The 20,052-nt window shown below is 40.4% G+C and overlaps 1 protein-coding gene across 1 annotated transcript in view; it reads left to right on the top strand.

Moving 5' to 3' along the window:
• LOC114684453 overlaps positions 1 to 20,052 on the top strand; it is a 157,905-nt gene that overhangs the window by 2,448 nt on the left and 135,405 nt on the right. The window contains 2 exon segments of the mRNA XM_037203622.1: positions 12,162 to 12,285; positions 13,993 to 14,114. Of these exon segments, the coding sequence (XP_037059517.1) occupies positions 12,162 to 12,285; positions 13,993 to 14,114 (246 nt within the window).

Below are 20,052 nucleotides of genomic sequence, written 5' to 3'. Positions count from 1 at the left end.
CAATTTGAGTATGTATGTAGCACCGTCTTCTACCTGCATTGGTTTATTTTATATGTTATTGGCTGGATACCATTTTTATCTTTATTTAAGTTAAGGAAATAGTTTTAATCACCCAAGCTCTTGCTTTAGCAAGATTTAAACTCAATTCTATATCTTTTTTTAGTCAGCAACAACAGAAGCCTCACAACATTCCTGGGTCTTGGCTTCCTCAGCTCTAATATGCAGGGCTTATATTTGTATAATGTTACTGGGATCTTCTTCTGGCCTCTGTTCCACTCCCCAGTAATTGTGTTCTATGTGGAATGAACTCAGTCGAGACATTTAGAGCACAGAGTATATTGCATTGTAAAGTAAGGTACTCTGGAAGGACAAGAGTGATAATGGCCAAAGTGACCGTCATTGAGGAAAACATTCACAGTGTGAGAGTAGATGATGCTCAGAGAGACCACTGTGTAGGGCATACACTCTAGGGATAAGAGTGGCGAGTGGTCAAAGAGATCATCGTGTGGATCCTTGTGTTTATGAAGCTTATATGTTAATTTCTAAAGTCATTAGAATGGAAGGCTCTTTAGCTGTTAATCTTTCAGTTCTATGATGCCTAGACATCTGGTGTTCCCAAAGGCTGATTCCTTACAAGCTTTTCATGATGACTTAGGGATAAGGAGCTTATCACAAAGACAGAACGACTCCACTTTGATTGCCCCAGGCTACAGCTTTTATGACATGACCAGGATGAGAGGTGGTGATTTTTGTTTGTTCAAGTTGTATTCATAGCTCATAATCACGCTTTTCATCTCAATTATTTCCTGATTCTTTAGTGGTGCATAGAGGCAAGAGATCAGAGAAAGGAGTAACTAAGCAGGGCCTTTAAAATTAAACTCGGTAAAAGCACAGATTTAATTTTTTAAAATTTCAATATACTGTAGACTGGGACCTTTGTAAAATTAAAAATAAATCATTATATGTAGACTGAGACCTATGTAAAATAAAATAAATCATTAGAGAAATTAAAAAAAAAACAGGGTTGAAAATATAACTTCCACTTAAAAGTTATTCAGGTCAATAGATATCAAATTACTCAGAAATATTGTCATAAAAGCCTCCCTGCATGTCTTTGATTTTTGTTCTTATTTATTCCAAGACTGGTAACCCAGGTTTATGAATTATACATGAGGCAGTAACTGGGGAGGACTCTGCCCTAGCTAGAGAAACACACTCAATGATAAAGGAGAGTTCTGCACCTGGAGTTCCTAGATAGAAACCAGAGAACTCAGTGGTCTTGGGAGGGAGAAGAATTTCCATACTTTTTATTAATCTCTAACTGAGATTTAGCATTTCTTTTCAGCACAGATTTTGGCTGTAAATCACAGTAGTGACTTTAGTCCAAGAGGTTATAGTACTTTATATGGTTAAGATAATATTGACAGAACCCTAATACTTATCGCTACTTTGAAATTTCAATAATTATTATGCTTATTAGTCAAAATATCATTAATTAAAATTGTTATCACAATAACAATTTAGAAATAACCTAGTAACCATTTCATTATAAGTAGTTTCCTTTGTATACTTTTTGTATATCTTACACATACATTTAAAAACAGCTTTAAGCATATCCAGATATGAGGTTGCCAAATGGTCTCTATAACACAAGTAATCTTAAGAATATTTTCAGGGTATTAAGATAAAATTTTCAAGACATTTTTTTTTCCTTCACAAATCAGCAAATTGTGCTATTGCCAGTGAGTTCCTGGTAGATTGCCTGAGGATCTCTGACAGAGACCGGAGTTGTTCTATGATTCCAGATCAGTTATTTTTTTCTCCTTTATTATCTATAAATAGAGTTAATTCTGTGTTTTCTTAACACACACACACACACACACACACACACACACACACATTAAGGTCTAAATAAGGACTAAATAAACTCACAGTAGAGGGAAAAGAATGGGTCATGGCTGGTGACTTCTTGCCCTAAGGTCTTAGAGGTGTTCTTTTTAGAGTAGTGGTTCTCAATCTTCCTAGTACTATGACCCTTTAATACAGTTCCTCATGTTGTGGTGACACCAAGAATAAAATTATTTTTGTTGCTGCTTCATAACAGTAATATTGCTACTGTTATGAATCATAAATATCTGAAATACAGGATGGTCTCAGGTGTCCCCTGTGAAAGGGTCCTTTGACCCTCCACAGGGGTTGCAACCCACATATTGAGAACTGCTGCCTTAGAGGAAGACTGATTATTGATTAACTAATGGGCCTGATCTTGGAATCGAAAGCTGGACTGTGATTTGCATTCAAAGGCCATTAACATTTTCATGATTGGCTGGGAAGTCATCACCAGCTCTTGGATTGCTCTCTGTGGATTGCTCTCCTCAGCCTTCGTTGGTGGGCCATTCTTCAGAGCCACTGGGAGCAGCAGCAGCAGGCAATGAGGTTTGTCTATGAAGTGCATATTCCTTTGTGGCTTTCAGACTTGTGTGCAAGTGTGTGTGTACGGCTTGGCAGGAACTTGTGCGGACCTCCTTTGGTCAAAGTACCTTTGATACTTTGTATGGACAAAAACAACAACCACCCAAATTATACAAGCACACACTTAAAATTTGACTCATTTATCTTTTCCCTGGATAAGTCTGTGTAGCATGCATGTTTATGTGTGCATTCCTCTGGGTCTATGCACCATCTTTAAGCCTGATTATAGATAAATCTGTGTATTTGTGTATGGCAGTGTTAAACTGTAAAGAATAATAGTAGCTTGGGCGAGACAGCAGACATTCTTTCAGATTCTGAGAAGATTTGAAAATGAGGAAAAGGAGTACTACTTGGGAGAAAGATTGCAGCTTTGTGGGACAATCTTTCTGAAAGGGCGTGAAGCTGTGCTGAGGAGTGGTGATTACAGTGTGTGTAATATTTAGGACAAGGGAGGCTCTATCACTGTCCTATGGGTTTGGTGCCTTTATTGATCAAATATAGAGTTGTTTTAGGGAAGAAGCTGAGGCGATGTGACTATCACGTGTAATGATATTGAGATGAATATGTGAGGGAGAGGTTAGGAGAGATTTCTTGTGGCCTTAGAATCACAAAGAAATCATGCATATTTGGACTGGCAATTATATGTGACACAGAGTGGAAGAGAGCAATGGATTGTTATTGGCTTCTTCCTGGTTACAGTTAATAGTTACTAAGTTACTAGAGCCTGTCTAGACATTTGTGGGCATCTTTTTCTGATTGGCCACAGAACTAGGAAGGAGCCACCATTAGGGACAGGAAGAGATTCACTCTATGGGTCTCACTGGAAAAGACTGCCAGTGTGTTCCCTGTACCAGTCTGAACAGCTGCTCTCGTGTGCTCCTGGGGAACTCCTGGTTTCTAAACTGTCTGTTGGTCAGGTGTCATAGAATATGACCGAGATCACTCATGGGAAAGTAAACAGGTCTGGTGCTACAGGGGTGGTTCTTGATTTACTGTCCTGGGAAAGGCACCTGAAGGAAGTGGAAGAACATTCCCACCAGTTTCCTGAATTCAACAAAGGCCATCACCATTTCACTCACACTGATGCTTTTCTTTTAAACAGTTTTTCCCTCACAATGGAGTTTTAATAAACAAATACGTTACAATACAAAGTGTTCCATAAGCACAGGACACTAAGGAGTAGATGGACCCAGAAGAAGAAATTTCCAAGGAAAATTGGTTCAGCCTGTTATGGTGGGAGTAGTAAGGAAGATAAAGTCTTGTATACCCTGGTCTGAAGTACCAGAAGGATACAGTCTCTTCAAAGAATCCCAGGGAAACTGAGGTCTAGTATTAAGTGCGCGCCCCCTCCCCCAATAAGGTCACACATCTGGAGAGGATTAGATTTCTTCACTTTCTGTTTCCCTTTCTATTCTCAAATTAGCCAGGAGATCATGGGGCAACCTGCTAAATATTGCTGAATACATCTGAGAAATAGCCATGCTTGTGGGAGCCTCCTTCCTGACTCATTCTGGTTCTCTATAAAGCATTTTACTGGCTTTCTTGACTGTTATCAAATGAGTTTTAAAAGAGCAGCTTGGATCAGACACTGGCTTTCCTGCAGAGAAGAGGAGAGTTGTGCAGCTTTTCCAAGTTGACTGACAAGCCCACTTTAACAATTTGATCCCCATGTCATGTACCCACTTACCTTGCCCAAACAGCTATGAAATGATCCTTGATGGCTATTTATCCAGAATGGAAAACTTCTATTGGACCTCGCTGATTTATGTGCAGTACTAGTTCTTACTTTTTCTGTTAGATTTTCCTCGACCAACCTTTTATAACACCGAAGCTCTTCCCCGTGTGCCGCTGTTCTTTCTCCCACCTTGCTTCCCCACAGACCTTATGTAGTGGAACCCACTGCACTGTTTATTTGGCTTGCTGTCTCCCTTTTCCATTCACAAGGATGCAAGTCCCACAAGGGCAGGGGTTTTTATGTTTTGGTCACTTAGCATAACTGGCTCCTGGAGAATACCTGCACACAGTGGGAGCTTAGCCTGCACACAGTGGGAGCTTAGCCTGCACACAGTGGGAGCTTAGCCTGCACACAGTGGGAGCTTAGCCTGCACACAGTGGAGCTTAATACACATGGCAAATGAACTAATAAACTGCATGCACACATCTCTTCCACTTAAAGCCCTAGCTTTGACAGCCTTATGACAAATAAATTGGAGCACCGAGGCACACTGGTAGCTCTTTCTCTTCAGTCGCAGAGAATGCGCTGTGGGCCCTAAACTCAAAGTGAATTGGTATTTACAGGTGCTTAGACAAATCCCCTAGCTGCCACAGAGACAGAAATTTTGTTTCCTTTTGTAAGCCTTTTGGTTGTGTTTAGATAGAAGCTTCTTGCATGGATCTCTTCATTTAGAAACTTATTTCTCAAGGATATGCATGTTTTTCTGCCATTGTTCAACATAGTAAGTATTGGTATAAGATTAGCCTCGAAGGCGCTGGCTTGGGCTTCAGGTTGTCCCTTGACACCTGGCTCTGTTACAGGTCTGGACTTTGAACTACCCCATTTCTATAAGTCGCAGTTAAGTCAGCTGTGAAATGAAGAAAATGATTCCCACTGGACAATGGTTATGATAACTAAAGAAAGTCATGCTTGTAAGATGTGCTTAGCTGCTATGGTGATCTGTAGTTCAGCCCTGGCTGAAGAGCCAGAGGACACATGGTAAAACCACAATCTCCCACAAAGCATGAGCTGTAATAATACCCTGTGTGCTGTGCGCACAGCAGCATAGAGCACGGGGTGGACCTGGAAACTTGGCTGTGCAGTCCAAAGGGCGGGTGTTCTGGTCCCAGCTCCTCCTCTTATCTGCTGTGGGGCCAGGTAATGAGATCTGTCAAAGCTGAATGTCTTCATCTTGGCGATGCTAGCTGCAGTTCTCAGGGGCTGTTATGAGGGCTGAATATGAGAGGTAGGGAAATTCCTTGGCACATTTGCTTGATCATTGGCAACTACAATTGCCATTAGCATTAAAATAGAAATACATGCTTGCTTGACAAAAAAGAATATTCAATGAATGAGGATTAATAATTCAATGACTGCTAAGCAGCAGTTGTTAAAATCATTTTTTTTTCTTTTAAAAGCACTTGACTCTAGTTTTTAAATTAGTCTCTTTCCATTTTTCTTGATCTTTACACCCATCACTCCTGTTTCCAGGAGGAATAAACGTTTCTCTCTTCACAGAAGCCACAGAATGTTCTGAGTAGAACATTCCCAGTTTTCCTCTAGGAAGAGGCACAATGACCATCTTATTAGTTAAAAATCCAGGACCATCAATGGGCTGAGGTCTGGGCACAGGGATGGTATTGCAGTTAAATGTGTCTCCGCTGCACCAAGGTCTGTCATGAGTCCCAGCAGAAGCCCTGCAGTTGGAGGCAGTAGGAAGCCTCCACTGGGCATGGTGTTTTAACTTCAAGAATGCCAAGGGCACCCGGAGTCACATGTGTGGCATACTCTAATATGCAAGTCGATACTGTAGCAAACACTCCCGCTTACCTGCTAGGAGTTCCCCAGTGCTCAGGAGAAGCACAATCTTCCAGTTCTCCTCCTTCTCTTCCTCCTTCTCCTCATTCTTCTTCATCTTAAAAAAAGTTTTTAAAATTGTGGTTTTGATGATGGAATACCAGCCTCACATGTGGCAAGCAGACTTTCAGGTTGTCTCCTCAGCGTAATTAAAAAGGTTGTCACCTCAAATCACTGATGGCATCTGTTTTCTTATTTTACAGCATGGCTACATTCATCTACTAATTCTCAGGTATCTGGTTCCCTTTAACCCCCCCCCCCCCCCGAGAGAGAGAGAGAGAGAGAGAGAGAGAGAGAGAGAGAGAGAGAGAGATTAAAATACTAAAATCAGTATTATCATTGGACAGCTAATTTGAGGAAGCCAGTGTGCAGAAGAAAAGGTCAGCACCACCAGATTTTACAAATGATCACATGAACTTCACTGTCCATTCAGCTTGAGCTACTGTTACCACAATCTAAAGGTCTTTTCTTGCTTAGCTTCAAAAGAAACAAAAAAATCAAAACCTGAAATCCGCAAAAATCAAAGCCTGGGAGACAGAGAGATTGGTAGAAGGAATGGACTTCCTTGAGGCCAAGCTTGAAGACAGAGCTGACTTCTCTGTCTCAAGCCTCCATCCTGCACGGGTGGGTAGGGGTTCGGGTACCATAGGAAAACCCAGAGCTGGGCCTGTCCTTCTCCACAGGGGGCCGGTTCTCATCTTGTTCTCTGAGAATGCAAGCTGACTAATACTAGGGCCCCTGTGTATACATTTTCTTTGTAACAAAGATATTATTTTCTGTGAGTCAATTTTCATAGGCTCAGGAGAAGGGGATGGATATCACAGAATTGAGATTACCAGGCTGTGGATACTCAGAAACGGTAACAGAACTTACAGGGCTTGTATTAAAGGACTGGGGGAGAGTTTAGAGAAGAAGACAGCAGGAGCAGGTTCCTCCTGCGTTGTTTGTCTTACCCCTCAAAGTAGGTTAAAGTGAAGTCGGACACTTTTGCAGTATCGTCCCTGGGAAGCAAACTCTTTAACGCCGCTCCCATTACGATAGTTACATCGCCACTCACAGGACATATAAGGTGTGCCCTCAGGTCTGCCGTTAGGACTCTGAGCAATCAGTAATTATACTGTAATCCTTCCCTCTCAGGTCTTCGGGTGGGATTCACACGTGGTGGTCTGGAGGCCTCTTTGGGGATTTGGGGAACACGTGGGTGGAGATCTGCCTGGACTGGGAACTTTCTGTTCCCCTCTGGTTTTCTCGTATCCATCCCTTCATATGAATGTTCATCGTGCACTAGCATCTTTTCCTCAGTCTCTGCATAATTCCTATTCTGCTCCAGCTGAACCCGTCTTCATGGCTTTTCTTTCCTTAGGCCGTCTTCAGTTATTCCCGCTTCTGCGTCTCATTTCCTCAGTGGTTAGAATACACCCTCCCTTTCGTTCTCCCTCTTCCCTTTTTCGCTCTTTTCTTCCTCTTCTCCTCTCCTTTAGGCTCTGCCTTTATTTTCAGAGTCAGAAGATAGATGTTCAGGATACTTGGGACAAACTTCTCTACTGTTCCAGTTCTTAATTTTGTATTGTTTCCTCGATCACGGCACAGAAGAGAGGCCATAGACGCTGTTTAGCTTTGCTTCCCCTATCTGTAGCCTGACTTCCAGCCTGCTTTTATTCTAAAAACTGAACTGGTTTATAATATTTACAAAGCCTCGGAAAGTCTGTTATTCTTTCCTCAGTTCATGATTTTCAGGTGAAGTCCTACACCCCCCTCCCTCTCCCCCTGTGTCCTGCCCCCTCCCCCTGCCCCTTCCCAACCCGAGTCCTCAGAGAGTCTGATAGAACTTCACTTGAAGATTTTATCTGTCGAAAGTTTCAGAATCCCCCTCCCCTTTTTCCCCTTTTATTTTATTTCACAATACCATTCAGTTCTACATATCAGCCATGGATTCCCTTGTTCTCCCCACCTCCTGTCCCCTTCCCCTCAGCCCACCCCCTATTCCTACCTCCTCCAGGGCAAAGCCTCCCCCTAGGACTGAGATCAACCTGGTAGACTCAGTCCAGCCACAGAATTCCCCTTCTAACACATTTAATTTCCAATCTTCCTAGCCTTGTTCCTTGGGTTCAGATGTGTCTTCTTTGTCAGGCTATTCTGATCAAGGGATGTGCCGTCATCTGTGTGGCAACAGTGCTCCCCTGGCTGGTCCTTGTCTTCTCTTTTTGAAGATGCCTCTTCCTGCCACAGCAACCCAAGAGACCTTCGTGAACACTAGACCATCGCTTTTGGTCTCTTCCTGAATGGCTTCAGCCACCAGTGATTTCCAAGTGACATCACCTCTTCTCACAGAAGCCAAGTGTGTGTTCTTGGCTCATTGAATTAATATTCTGATTTGTATGGACAAACATTGCAGAGGACTTTCTTTTTTTGTATCCCCTCATAAACACCCCCCTTTTCTGCTGAATCTCTGAGACAGTAACATTCTCTTTGTTCTTATCCTCTGGGCATCTTCTGCTATCCTCACAGGGTCTTCTCCCATTCCCAAGGGACAGCCCAGCTCAGCATCTTGGCCACTCCCACTTCTTTATTGTCCCGTGGTATTCATTTCCTCTCCTCTGCCTTAGTTTTATGGTGTCTTGCCTAATCTTGGTTTTCCTTGGATTGCATTACTAATTAAGTAAGTGCGTGTCTCCTTCAAGGTCCCACTAAAGCAGAAAATAAAACTAAAGCCAATCAGGTAATACTGGAAAGGTAATTCTCACCTTTTCTTTTAGGGCTTAAGGAAGTATTTCTGTTGTAATATCTGGAAAATACATATTATGATTCCTTCTTTAGAGCAGTTAATACATTTGAACACATGAAACAAAAAAGGTGTTTGCCAAGAATCAGGAAGACTCAAAAAATGCCAATGGTATCTTATTTAAAGGTCACATTTATCTGTCTGCATTGGTTATGTATTGTTATGTAACAAATTACTCCAAATTTTCTGCTTAAAAGATAAAAAAAAATTCTTGTCTCCTAGCTTCTCTAGGTAAGAGGTATGGTTGAGGGTCACTCATGAGGATGAGTTATGAATCTTGTCAGTAGTCAAGTGAACTATGTTGCTTGGGATGGAGGGGCCACTTTTAATGTGATTCAAGGCAGAGGCCTCTGTTCTGTGTAGGCTGTCTGAAATCTCTGTAGGTCTATTTCAGTATTTTATATGGCAGCCGGTTTCTTTAGGCTATGATCTGAGCGACAGAGCAGGAAGAAGTTACAATTCCATTTGTAACCTGGTCTAGCAAGTCAGGCTTCCATCATATTCTGTTAGAGTAAGTGCAGCCCAGCTTCAAAGGGGCAGGAAAGAAGAATGTCATGCTTTTACATAACACTGATTGTGCATTTGTTTCATGTACTCAGTGCCCTCCTTCTACACAGATACGTTGTTCTCATGATCAAAAACCATCTGTATATACATTGATTCTCAGATACACAATTGCTTTGATGGCATGAATTGCCACAAATGGAACTCCTGGGTTATGGTCTAACTTTAAATTTTTGCCATGATACCATGGAACCCATGTGTGTACAGTTTGACCAGATGTGGAGGTGTTCTTTTATAGCATCTGACATAGTGTTTAAAATAATAGAATAAAGAACAATCCTCCACATCACAGCTGTGAACAGTCACCAAAGAGAAAGAGCCCTGGTCACTTGGAATGTCATTCTAATACCCCTTCTCCTACAGTGAACATATGATCACCTTTTGCCTTATTAGTTAATTTTATTATAGTAAGCATGAAATATTATTAACCTTTGTGGAATTTTACAAGAAAGACAATTATTAAGCAAATCCTTATAAAGCTTTTGCTAACGTGAGATACTGTAGATAGTAGCTGGGAACAGTAGAGATAGGGCACTTCATTGTGGAAAACCACAAGGTGGTCCTTGTCAGCTCTGCTTCCTTTTGTAGAGTAAGAGTCAGTTACACTCACTGTGCTCTCTCACCAGTATATGAGAAGTAAATCCTCCTGTCATCTAATCTCTGAGCAAAGAACTGTGAGTAATTCTGACGGAGGAGAGGGTATATGAGTGCACACTGATAGGTATATTAGAGAATGATGACATAGGAACTAAATTTCAGAGTTATATATCAAAGTCGGAGGGAGAAAGGTAGAATATATTGTCTTTGAGTAAATAGCGCATAGTTTATAAGGCGGTCAGAAAAGTAGTGGGAGGGGTGAGGAGGAGGAAGGTGGCTTTGAGTGAGCAAGACCGAGGCTCATGGGTCCTCTTTACTGTGTGTGTGGGTCTCAGATCATAAGGCCATAAAATAGAAGATAAGAAGGTCACATCAGAGCATGCTGATAAGAACAGGACTTCATAATGTGCAACAGTGCTTCCTTCAACAAATCCCTCATGCCAATCAATTCCTCAAAGATGCCATCTCTTATTACCACCACATTGGATGTTAGGTCGCATCATAGGATTTCAGAAGGATACACACACACACACACACACACACACACACACACACACACACACACAGTCAAATCATAGCAAGAAGTAAATGTGTAATTTCTGTATTTTTAAAATAAAATTTCCTGGGGCTGGAAATATGGCTCAGCAGTTAAGAGCAATTGTTCTTCTTACAGAGAACCTGGGTTAGATTCCCAGCACCCAGTTGGTGACTTACAACCAATTAACTGTAACTCTAGTTCTAGGGCATCTGCAACTCTTTTCTGACTTTTCCAGGTACCAGGCACACACATGGTGCACATACATGCATGCAAGCAAAACATAGAAATTAAAATCAATAAAAAATAAAATAAATTAAAATAGCAAATCCTCAAGGATCCATTGGATGACTCCTTAGAAAGTGACCACTACCTAAGCTGATGCATGGAGCACTAGAATTCTAAATTCTTAAGTTTGAATTCTATCAGCTCTCATCTTCACTCTTGTTCCTAATATTACATCCATTAGAAAGAATAGAGGTTACTTGTTGATATGTAAGTACAGACCACAGTAGAGAAAGTGCAAGAGGAACCAGGGATGTCATATTGTGCCAGAAAGGAAGAATACTACAAAAGATTCTTATGGTTATACCAGGTTAAAGAGGCCCCCTTCTGGACAAAGACGGGGAGACATGAGAATTAATATTACCAATGGATTAGTAGTAAGCATTAAGTGTGTTGAAATCCACCAACTTATGAAAATGATTAGAAATACTAAATTCAGTCTCCTTTGAAAGATGCCAGGAAAACAAATATTTTGACAAGCATAAAATAAAGGAGTTAAACATTGAACTCATCATCCCTTTGGGAACCGCATGCTTCTGAAGCAAGGAGTAGATAAAGTAACGTTTCTGTCTATAGAGATATTTCTAGACTAAAGAATCACAGTACCCCACTTCGTAATTCCTAATGGGATAACACATCTTGGAAATGCCTGTGGCTGCTCATATTACAAGAAAGAAAACAGGATATTATGTTTCCTGATGAAGATGCTTTGCCATCTATGCTCCTTTGTGGCTAAAACCGTTAAAAATAAATCTGAGAAAATTTTGGATCCTATTAATTAACCTTAAATATAAGATAAAAATGCTAGCTTGAGGTGAATGCAGTTAATGACATCCACACTACGTGGAATGTCTATGGAATGGGCCCTTTTGATTAAAAGTGGCGGAGATATAAACTAATGATAAGATAAACATCCTATTTTCATCTTCGTGAGACCCAACGTTTATAAAAATTTGTTTAAAAATATTACAAAAGTCATTTGAAAAGTTTATAAAATGCAAATTTCAACATTGGTTAGGTATTTGGTACTGATAAGGAACTGCTGTAAAAATATGTAGGTGTCATAATAGTGGTTTTGGTAGTTGTTTTGTAAAGTTTCTTGTGTTTTGAAAATAAATTGTAATATTTTCAGATTAAGATGGATGAAGTTTGAGATTTGCCTCATAACAATGCAGAATCAATGCAGCAACTGAATCGGAATGACAGTAAAATGAAATTGGTCAGGAACTTTTTTTTTTTTTTTCCTGAAAATTTAGGTGGTGGAAGGTTTTATATACATTTGAGCTCTGGGATTAAAAATGTACTAGTTATAATTAAACACATTTTAAATCCAAAACTGTCCTCTCTCTTTTCAGATGGCGAGACAAAGGTTTAAAAAGTTCAGCAAGTTGGAACTGATTCTCATTGTCCTGCTGCTTGTGTTGTTCATCGTCGCTGTGGTTCTGATTGTGCTCTTAGCCACTTCCACACAATCAAATGGTAACGAGTGACCCCCAGTCTCTCCCATATCAGAGCAAACTCACCACCGACGATAGAGAAGTCACACTTTTATATTGCTTCCTGTATGTAAGAATGTGGATGTGAATGCGTGCATACTGTACGTATCTTACTGAATATCTACAAACCATGGCAGGTCAATAGATAGTAGGTTTAAATTCTGAAATCTCCATTTCCACATTTAACTACTGCCCTGGATCCAGCTCTACACTTGGCTTAATATTTGCTGAATATAATAAAATGATTATAATTCTGTTAATATTGATATTGGACAACATACTATGTAAAAGGAAATAATGTGCATATAATTTGCTATATATCAATTCAACTATTTAAGGCCCAAGATTGGTTCTTAAAAACCTACTCATGTTATTTTTATCCAAAGTTTTTTGAGCTGATATATCTCAAAAGATGGGCAAAGGTGTGCTGAATGATCCAGGCTTTCCTATCTGCCTCACACAGGAATCACTTCTGTGGGAACCAGGCAGCGAAGGGCCAGCTTGTGATTGCAGCCAAACCAGTTTTTGTCCATTTTACTCAATCCCTAGCTACATCAATTTTTCCTTTTTCAGAAAGTAAGATTAGAATCTTAAAGGTCATTTAACTTTTAAAGTTCCATGATCCTGAAGGGGGAGCTAAAGTCTTATGCAGAAGCCTGTCCAAACACATTTTGTTTAATACTTTTTTTTTATTTTTATTTTTTTGCACTGGAAACCCCAGTGCAAAGAAAAACAATTGGAAATAGCATTTTCTTCTTATAATGTCATTGTTTATTAAGATAGCACTGTAAATAAAGCTTCTTCCCCATGTCAGAGTGCAGTAAGAATGTCCTTTCTGTTTTACTGATCTTTACATTAGAAATCAAAGTTTTGAGCCCTGGGGTAGTTTCTAGACTTTTGCATTCCTTTACATGTTTTGTCGCTTGGGAGTTTATAATTACAAAAGAATGCCACCACTCAGAGGTGTTCCAAGGGACTAGGGATTGCCCCAGAAAACAGAATTGAAGTTGCTGTGCTTAAGACAGCATGTTTACTGTACGTTTCTGTGTATAGCTCCTGCAGTGGTCGGCAGAGAATTAGTATCCCCCCGAACGATGGTTCAGTAGCAAAAGGTACTTGCTGCCAAACCTGATGATCTGAGAACGATCTCTGGAACTCACATGATGCGAAGAGAGGACGGACTCATTTGGGCTGTCCTTTGACCTTCAGTCAGTCTTTAGATTGACTGACTCATACGGTTTCTGTTATCATGTGTACTATTGCCATCGCAGCACGAAGCAGCTATCAATAAATGAGTATGTTTGTGTTCCCGTGATACTTCATTTATAGAGGCAGGTTTTGACTTGATTTGACTGGCAGGATATGGTTTACTGACGTAGCCCAAAAATCAAGTTGGTGTCCAGTTTTACAAGCTTCTAATGATTGAGTACTTTCTCTTGTATGTACCATGTTTCAGGGGAACTCCAGCAAAGAAGGAGATGATGTTGGTATACACAGAGATAAATACAGTTAGCAAGAACAAAATAAGGTGTTATAAAGCAAAGATGAAGAACTTTAAACACATGGAACTAGAGCTCAGTCAGTAGAGGAATTAACAGGGTTGGAACTGCTGAGAATCCTGGTCCTATTGAATGCCTGTGGTCATAATTCTAATCATTTTATGTCTACTTTTGTGATATGACAATCCTAGATCCTGACACAACTGCTACTCCAGATCCTACAACCACAAGAACCACTCTTAACCCGCCCAGTTGCCCAGTGCTAAGTGAACTGGAACGGATAAGTTGCATCCCTGACAAGTTACCTGATAAGGTTTGTGCTGTGTGTCTTGTTTTCACTTAAGAATTCACAACACACTGCAGCTTCTTCTCTTCCTTTCCTCTCCTTCCTTCTCTTCGTTCGCCTCCATCTCTTTCTCCTCCTCCTTTCTCTCCTCTTCTTCCTCTTGTTTTCTTCTTTCCCATTTCACAAAAGCTGTGTGTATGGCGGTATTAGTAGCTCACCGAAATTAAACTGCATCCATGTTTGTATGGTCATGTAGCTTCAAGGGGAGAAGACCTAGAATACACCCTTGGGTTGCCAGGCTCAGCAAGTTGTATCAGAATTTCTGATAAACAATGGCCATGTTTTTAGGGTAAGTATGTTCCATGTGAGGTTTTAGACTTAGTGAAAGTGTGCTTATCTTTTTTTCCGTGGCTCTTCCTGATTGCAGTCCTCAACTCTTTCACTGCCTTTCTCTGTGCCAGCATTCTGTCGTCTCAAAAGGTTATCTAGGAACTATAATAAAAAAAGTCGTGCATGTGCACAAAGCATGATTTAACGTAAGGACAAAGTCTCAAGAGTCGAACTTTGGAAGGAAGAAGGTAAATGATGTCAGAGTAAAGAGCTTGCAAGGACACGGCACTTTAGCCCAGCATTTCTATATCATTAGCTTATGCACATCTGAGAGTATCATGATAATAAATAAAAATGACCTGCCATTTACATTTTGAGAATCGGAATGCTATCTAAATGAAAACAGAGTCCAACCTTCTGAGTGAAGTCCACTCAAGTGCAACAACAGATTAGCATCAAGCGCACAGTGGATGCTTGTGGCACGTGTTTCTTGGACACATGTAGCAGCTACTCTGTTCTCCCAGTCCTGGAGTGATCTGTGATCTCCCAGAAAGTCACTGCCCCCACTCCCGGGCCCTAGTGGATTACTGTTAATGAGAGGATGGGGTGCAATAGAGGTGGGCATGTCATGGGAGAGAGAGGCATCCCAACTGTCCCTTTGCTTATCTCAGGCAGTAGGCAAAAGTAAATAACTAAAAACATGAAGGTACCTGATAAATGAAATCTCAACAAGAAATCATGTGTGTCCAAATGCCCTTATGCGTGGTGTTTTATGGCCTGACATTTGATAGATATTTACCCCCCCTTTCCAGGAGCTCTTTATTGTTACATAGACTGTGTAAACAGGAACATGGCTGGGATCTGTTGGTGGAGAGGCAAGGAGATCAGCATGATTGATTAGAATGCGGGAAGAGAATATGAGAAAAAGAGAAGAGGAGGTCTTGGAGGAAATAGCAGAACTCAGAAGTCAGAAGGGGAAGGTGTTTGAGTGTGATATGTTACAGCTAGCAATAACCACTGGGGCTGAGGAAAGGTAGATAATGATAACAGGGACGAAAAGGGAAGGAGAAAATGAGAGACTCAGAGAAAGGTACAAGAACACAGAAGGGAGAAGGAAAGAAAAGCACCTTGGGTATAGGGCTGAAACTAAAGATAAGTGAGAAAGGATGCAGTGGACAGAGAGAGAGAGGAATGGGAAGGGCAATAGGCACTTTACTAATGATTTCTCACCCCGGCCCCATGGAACTGAAGGTGAATTCAAGGTGGAAGTAGTCATCAAAGCTGCACTGAGTGGGGTGGGGAGCTAGGTCGTTGAGCTGAACCATTCTGAATAGTGCAGAGAGGGGAAGAGTGTCTGGGAAGACTGCTAAGACTCCAAGGTACATTGGATGTCTCCTGAGGACTGTCTGTATGTGCTTTATTGTGGAATGGACAGCTATGGTCTAGATGTGTTTTACCAAAGCAACATTTTTTTTTTGCACTGGGTTTGTAGAAAGTTGATTAAAATAAAAGAATTTGTTAGTGTCACCTTATTCTAGGAAATGAGTTACTAGGCAGCTCCCAGAAGCAGGCCATTTCTTAACTATGTTATCCTTACAGTATTTCATCTTGTTACAGGACATTGCTAAACTTCAAATGTCATCACTGCCACAGTAATCTTTGCATATTGCTGTTTTAATACACTATTATAATTTTTTCCAGTCAAGGTGTGGTTCAGAGAGGGGCTATTAGATTTTCTAACATGATGTACCCATCCGAATAACCATGTGATCTTTATGTTCATCTATTGTCTTGCTTCTCTTTTGCCAGTTGGAGGGAAATACTGCCATTTTAAATTGTCTGTTTTCTCATAGGAGAGGTATCTAAGCTTGTGTGTTACAGTTGCTATGTGACCTGTGCACTGTCTGTTGATCTAGTGGTCTAGGTTATTGCTGAGGGGCTGAATGTATGGATGATTTATGTGTTGTGTATGTTAAAAGGTTGTATAGAGGTGGGTAGGATGGGGTGATGAACCCAGAAGACAGACTAAGTGGAAGGTTGCATTGCTGAGGCTATTGCTGTTTAGTTTTATCCCTCCCATCTCCTCTGTCTTAGGATAACAAGAAAACTGTTACTTTTATCAGTTCAGTCTGTGTATGAGGTCAAGTTCAAATATTTTGTTCTATTATTTTGGACTGTTTAACTCTCTTATACCTTTGTAATCCATGTGCAGATTTAAGAGACAGCCACTGACATGGATTTCAAGTCCATCATTTATAAGGCAGGGCACCATTCCCCTCCTTCTTGATGCAGTCTTTCCCCCTCAATTCCAGATTTTATTTATGGCAGGGAACAGAAATGTTTAGCTCAAGTCCAGATATTTAGCTCAGGGAAAGGATATTAAGTAATAAATTTAAACACTTTAATTTTTCAGGGTTAGAGTTCTTGTGATTATATGGGAGAACAAATTTCCATACTTAGCAAAGCTTCCATACTCTAAATTACTATGAGAGATGTTTAATCTGAATGCAGTTGACATGGATTTTCTATAAGCAGCAATGATAATCCCTATATAGTAGAAAGGCTAACTTTTAGTATTCAGAAGTGTTGTTATATTTATAGAATACACACTTTGCAAGTTACTTATCAATTCTGAATTTGGCTTATGACGTCCTTTTCCACATTCCAGTTTCTTATCAATGTATTTAAGTGATCATGTTTTATGACTTACCAACAAAGATAGCATGCTTTGCTGATATAATTACGAGCCTCCACCTAAAAATTACTCTGTGTTTACACAACAACAGCTCATAGCCATTAGTTGTTTCTATGAAGAGCAGTGAGCTACAAAGTCCCAGAAATCGACCTGAGTGTGGACCATGTTCAGACATGGGGCATAAGCACATCAGAGAAATGGAGCTCTTGCCTGGGTTCTCAGCCTGATTCTGCTTTGAGGAACTCAGACTGGACAGAGCTATAGTGTTGCCACACTTCTTTGCCTGCTGTTTCAAATCCTTATCAGCCAGGGAGACAATGGGTATTCAGATAAACATATTAATTAAACTGTGATTATGAACACTTTAAAGATGTATTCTCTAACCTTTGAGAATTTCATACATGTATAATTTGACCATATTTACTTCCCCCTCCAACTCTTTTCAGATGTCCCCATATTCCCCCTTCCCAAATCATATCCTATCTCCCCCCACTTCCATCTATTGATTAAAAACTTTAAAATTATAATCTCAAAGGTCATGGGAAATATTCTCTGAAAATACCCTGTAGACTGATTTGGAGACTTGAAAGTCTGGATAATGACATGGCAGAGAAGGTATATTTCTATAAAATTCTGCTATCAGATCTTATTTTGGCATGGAAGAAAGTGGCCATGTTAACTTTTAAAACCTTACTCAAGATGCACATGTTGAATAATGCATAAAATAGTCTATGGTCAATATATTTCCATCATTCAAGACTACTTCTATTTATTATTTATTTATTTATTTATTTATTTATTTATTTATTCATTTATTTTTATTGCAGGTTTATTTATTTATTTTATGTGTGTATGTGTTTGTGTGTTCATGTGCTTCTGTGCACATGTGGAGGTCAGAGGACAGCTTGTGAGAGTTTGTTCTCTCCTCCCAACACATGGGTCCTAGGACTGAACTCATATCTGGCCTGTGATATCTTCCTTGTGGGCTGCAGGCTGTACTCCCAGGACTGAGTTTGGGGAGCCTTATCAAACATGAATGCTGCCTTTTACACATGGTTCTTCTCCTTTGCTCGTCTTCAGTAATTTTGTGAGCTTACATTTCAGAAGCGTCTGCTATAGGGAGATTTTCTACTGACTTGTTTCTTTAACTATAATTTCCTTTCTTTCTCTTTTTAGCATATGAATTGTCTGAAGCACAGGGCTTCGTAGTGGCATTTTCCTACTCACTCCCTCTGCTATATTCTCATCCCTCTTCCTCTTCTGTCCTCCCCCTTCACATCTTAGAGAGTTCCCCTTTCATTTTTATGTCCTTTCCCCCATTAATTCCACACAGAAGAGAAAATGTTCAACACTCACATTTGTGAATCCTGTGCCTTTGTTTGTTTATTTATTTGTTTATTTTTTGAGGCAATATCTCATGTATCCAGCATGGCGTGACCTTGAATTCACGGTAGCTGAGGATGACCTTGAATTTCTGATGTTTCTAGTTCAGTACCCTAGTGTTGGGATTATAAGCCTAAGTAACGGTGCCTGGAACGTGGTGCCAGGGACTGAAGCTAGGGCTCTGTGCATGCTGGTCAAGCGCTCTACCAACTGAGCCACACCGCCAGCCCCCACCATGATGTCTTTAGCTATTCAAGCCACAAGCTAGCTGATGTGACCACTTTCCCTAAGGATTTCTTCTTTCTGCACGTGCACTACTCTCTCCTCCTCCGTTCCTTACTGGGGACTGAAGGTTTCCTCCCCACCCTGGTTTTCCCCTCCCTGGTGTGTTAGTAGTTACTGTTTGGGCAATGTCTGTTAAACTTTAATCCTCACGTTGAACTTGGTGTTTTGTTTCTGAAGCCTACGTTCTTTCTGTGTGCTTTTATCCCCCCAAGTCACTGTTCTGGTGTCATAGCATCCCTCTGCAGTTGTTTCCCAGGTGTCCCATACCTTCAAAGACTGTTCCTTGTGAATCCTGCCTGGTCTCTCCTTCCACTTCTCACTATTGCTCAGCTCCACTGCAGTAAACTGGTGCTTCTGAGTCGACCAGCAGAGGCCGTCTATGTTCTTGTTCCTTTGCCTCTCTGATCTTTGTGCTTTCCAGTTAAGTGAAAAAATTATTAAGCTCTGGTTATATAGAAAGCTACCCTGCTTAACATCCTTCCAGGCACCTTTGCCTTTTCCATCTGTAATCTCTTTCATCTGAGTGTGTTTTGAAAGGATGGAACAAAGCCACAACTTCTGACTAAAGTTTATATCACAGTAAAATTGTCCCCGTAGGAATATGGGCCACATGTAGATGTCTTTTTTTTTTTCCACTTTCAAAAGAGATTGGGCATTTTACTTCAGAAATTTGGAATATTCCAAAATCTACAAGGTTTTGGGTACTAACATGGTGCTGCAAGTGGAAATCCTCATGCAATGAAACATTGTTTCATAGAAAAAATATGTACACATATTTCACAAGTGCTGGGGATCTAGTTGTGTGGTAAAGTGCTTGCCTACCATGCAGGAAGTCCTAGGTTTAACACCAGTACTGCAAAAACAAACAAATGAAAAACAGGCAGGGGGGATCCAAAAAGTATTTTACCTTCAGGTTATGTATCTTACCTATAAAAGCAGGTAAGAGGGTTTAGAGGGTTCTATCTTCAAAATCTGTTATCATGTAAATATAAATAATCCCAAAGTCTGAAGAGGAATCTGAAATTGAAACTATTTCTTATTCTTGTTCTAAGCCTTTTGGATAAGGGATACTTAACCAGTATTGGCTGTCAGTATAAAAATTAGTATTCAATTAAATGTAATTATTCATATATCTCACCATTTTTTAACTTGACATCTGGTAGACACTGACATATTTTCATTAGTATCGTATCTAGTGATACTGATAGGAAAAAGAAATGGACAAGTTTTGGCTTTGATTTCTCAGTTGTTAAGAGCCCTTGGCAGGGTTTC

This window comes from Peromyscus leucopus, chromosome 3 (assembly GCF_004664715.2).
Source record: "Peromyscus leucopus breed LL Stock chromosome 3, UCI_PerLeu_2.1, whole genome shotgun sequence".
NCBI classification, from domain to species: domain Eukaryota; kingdom Metazoa; phylum Chordata; class Mammalia; order Rodentia; family Cricetidae; genus Peromyscus; species Peromyscus leucopus.
Note: the sequence above shows the minus strand (reverse complement) of the source record. Positions and strands in the feature narration are given on the sequence as shown.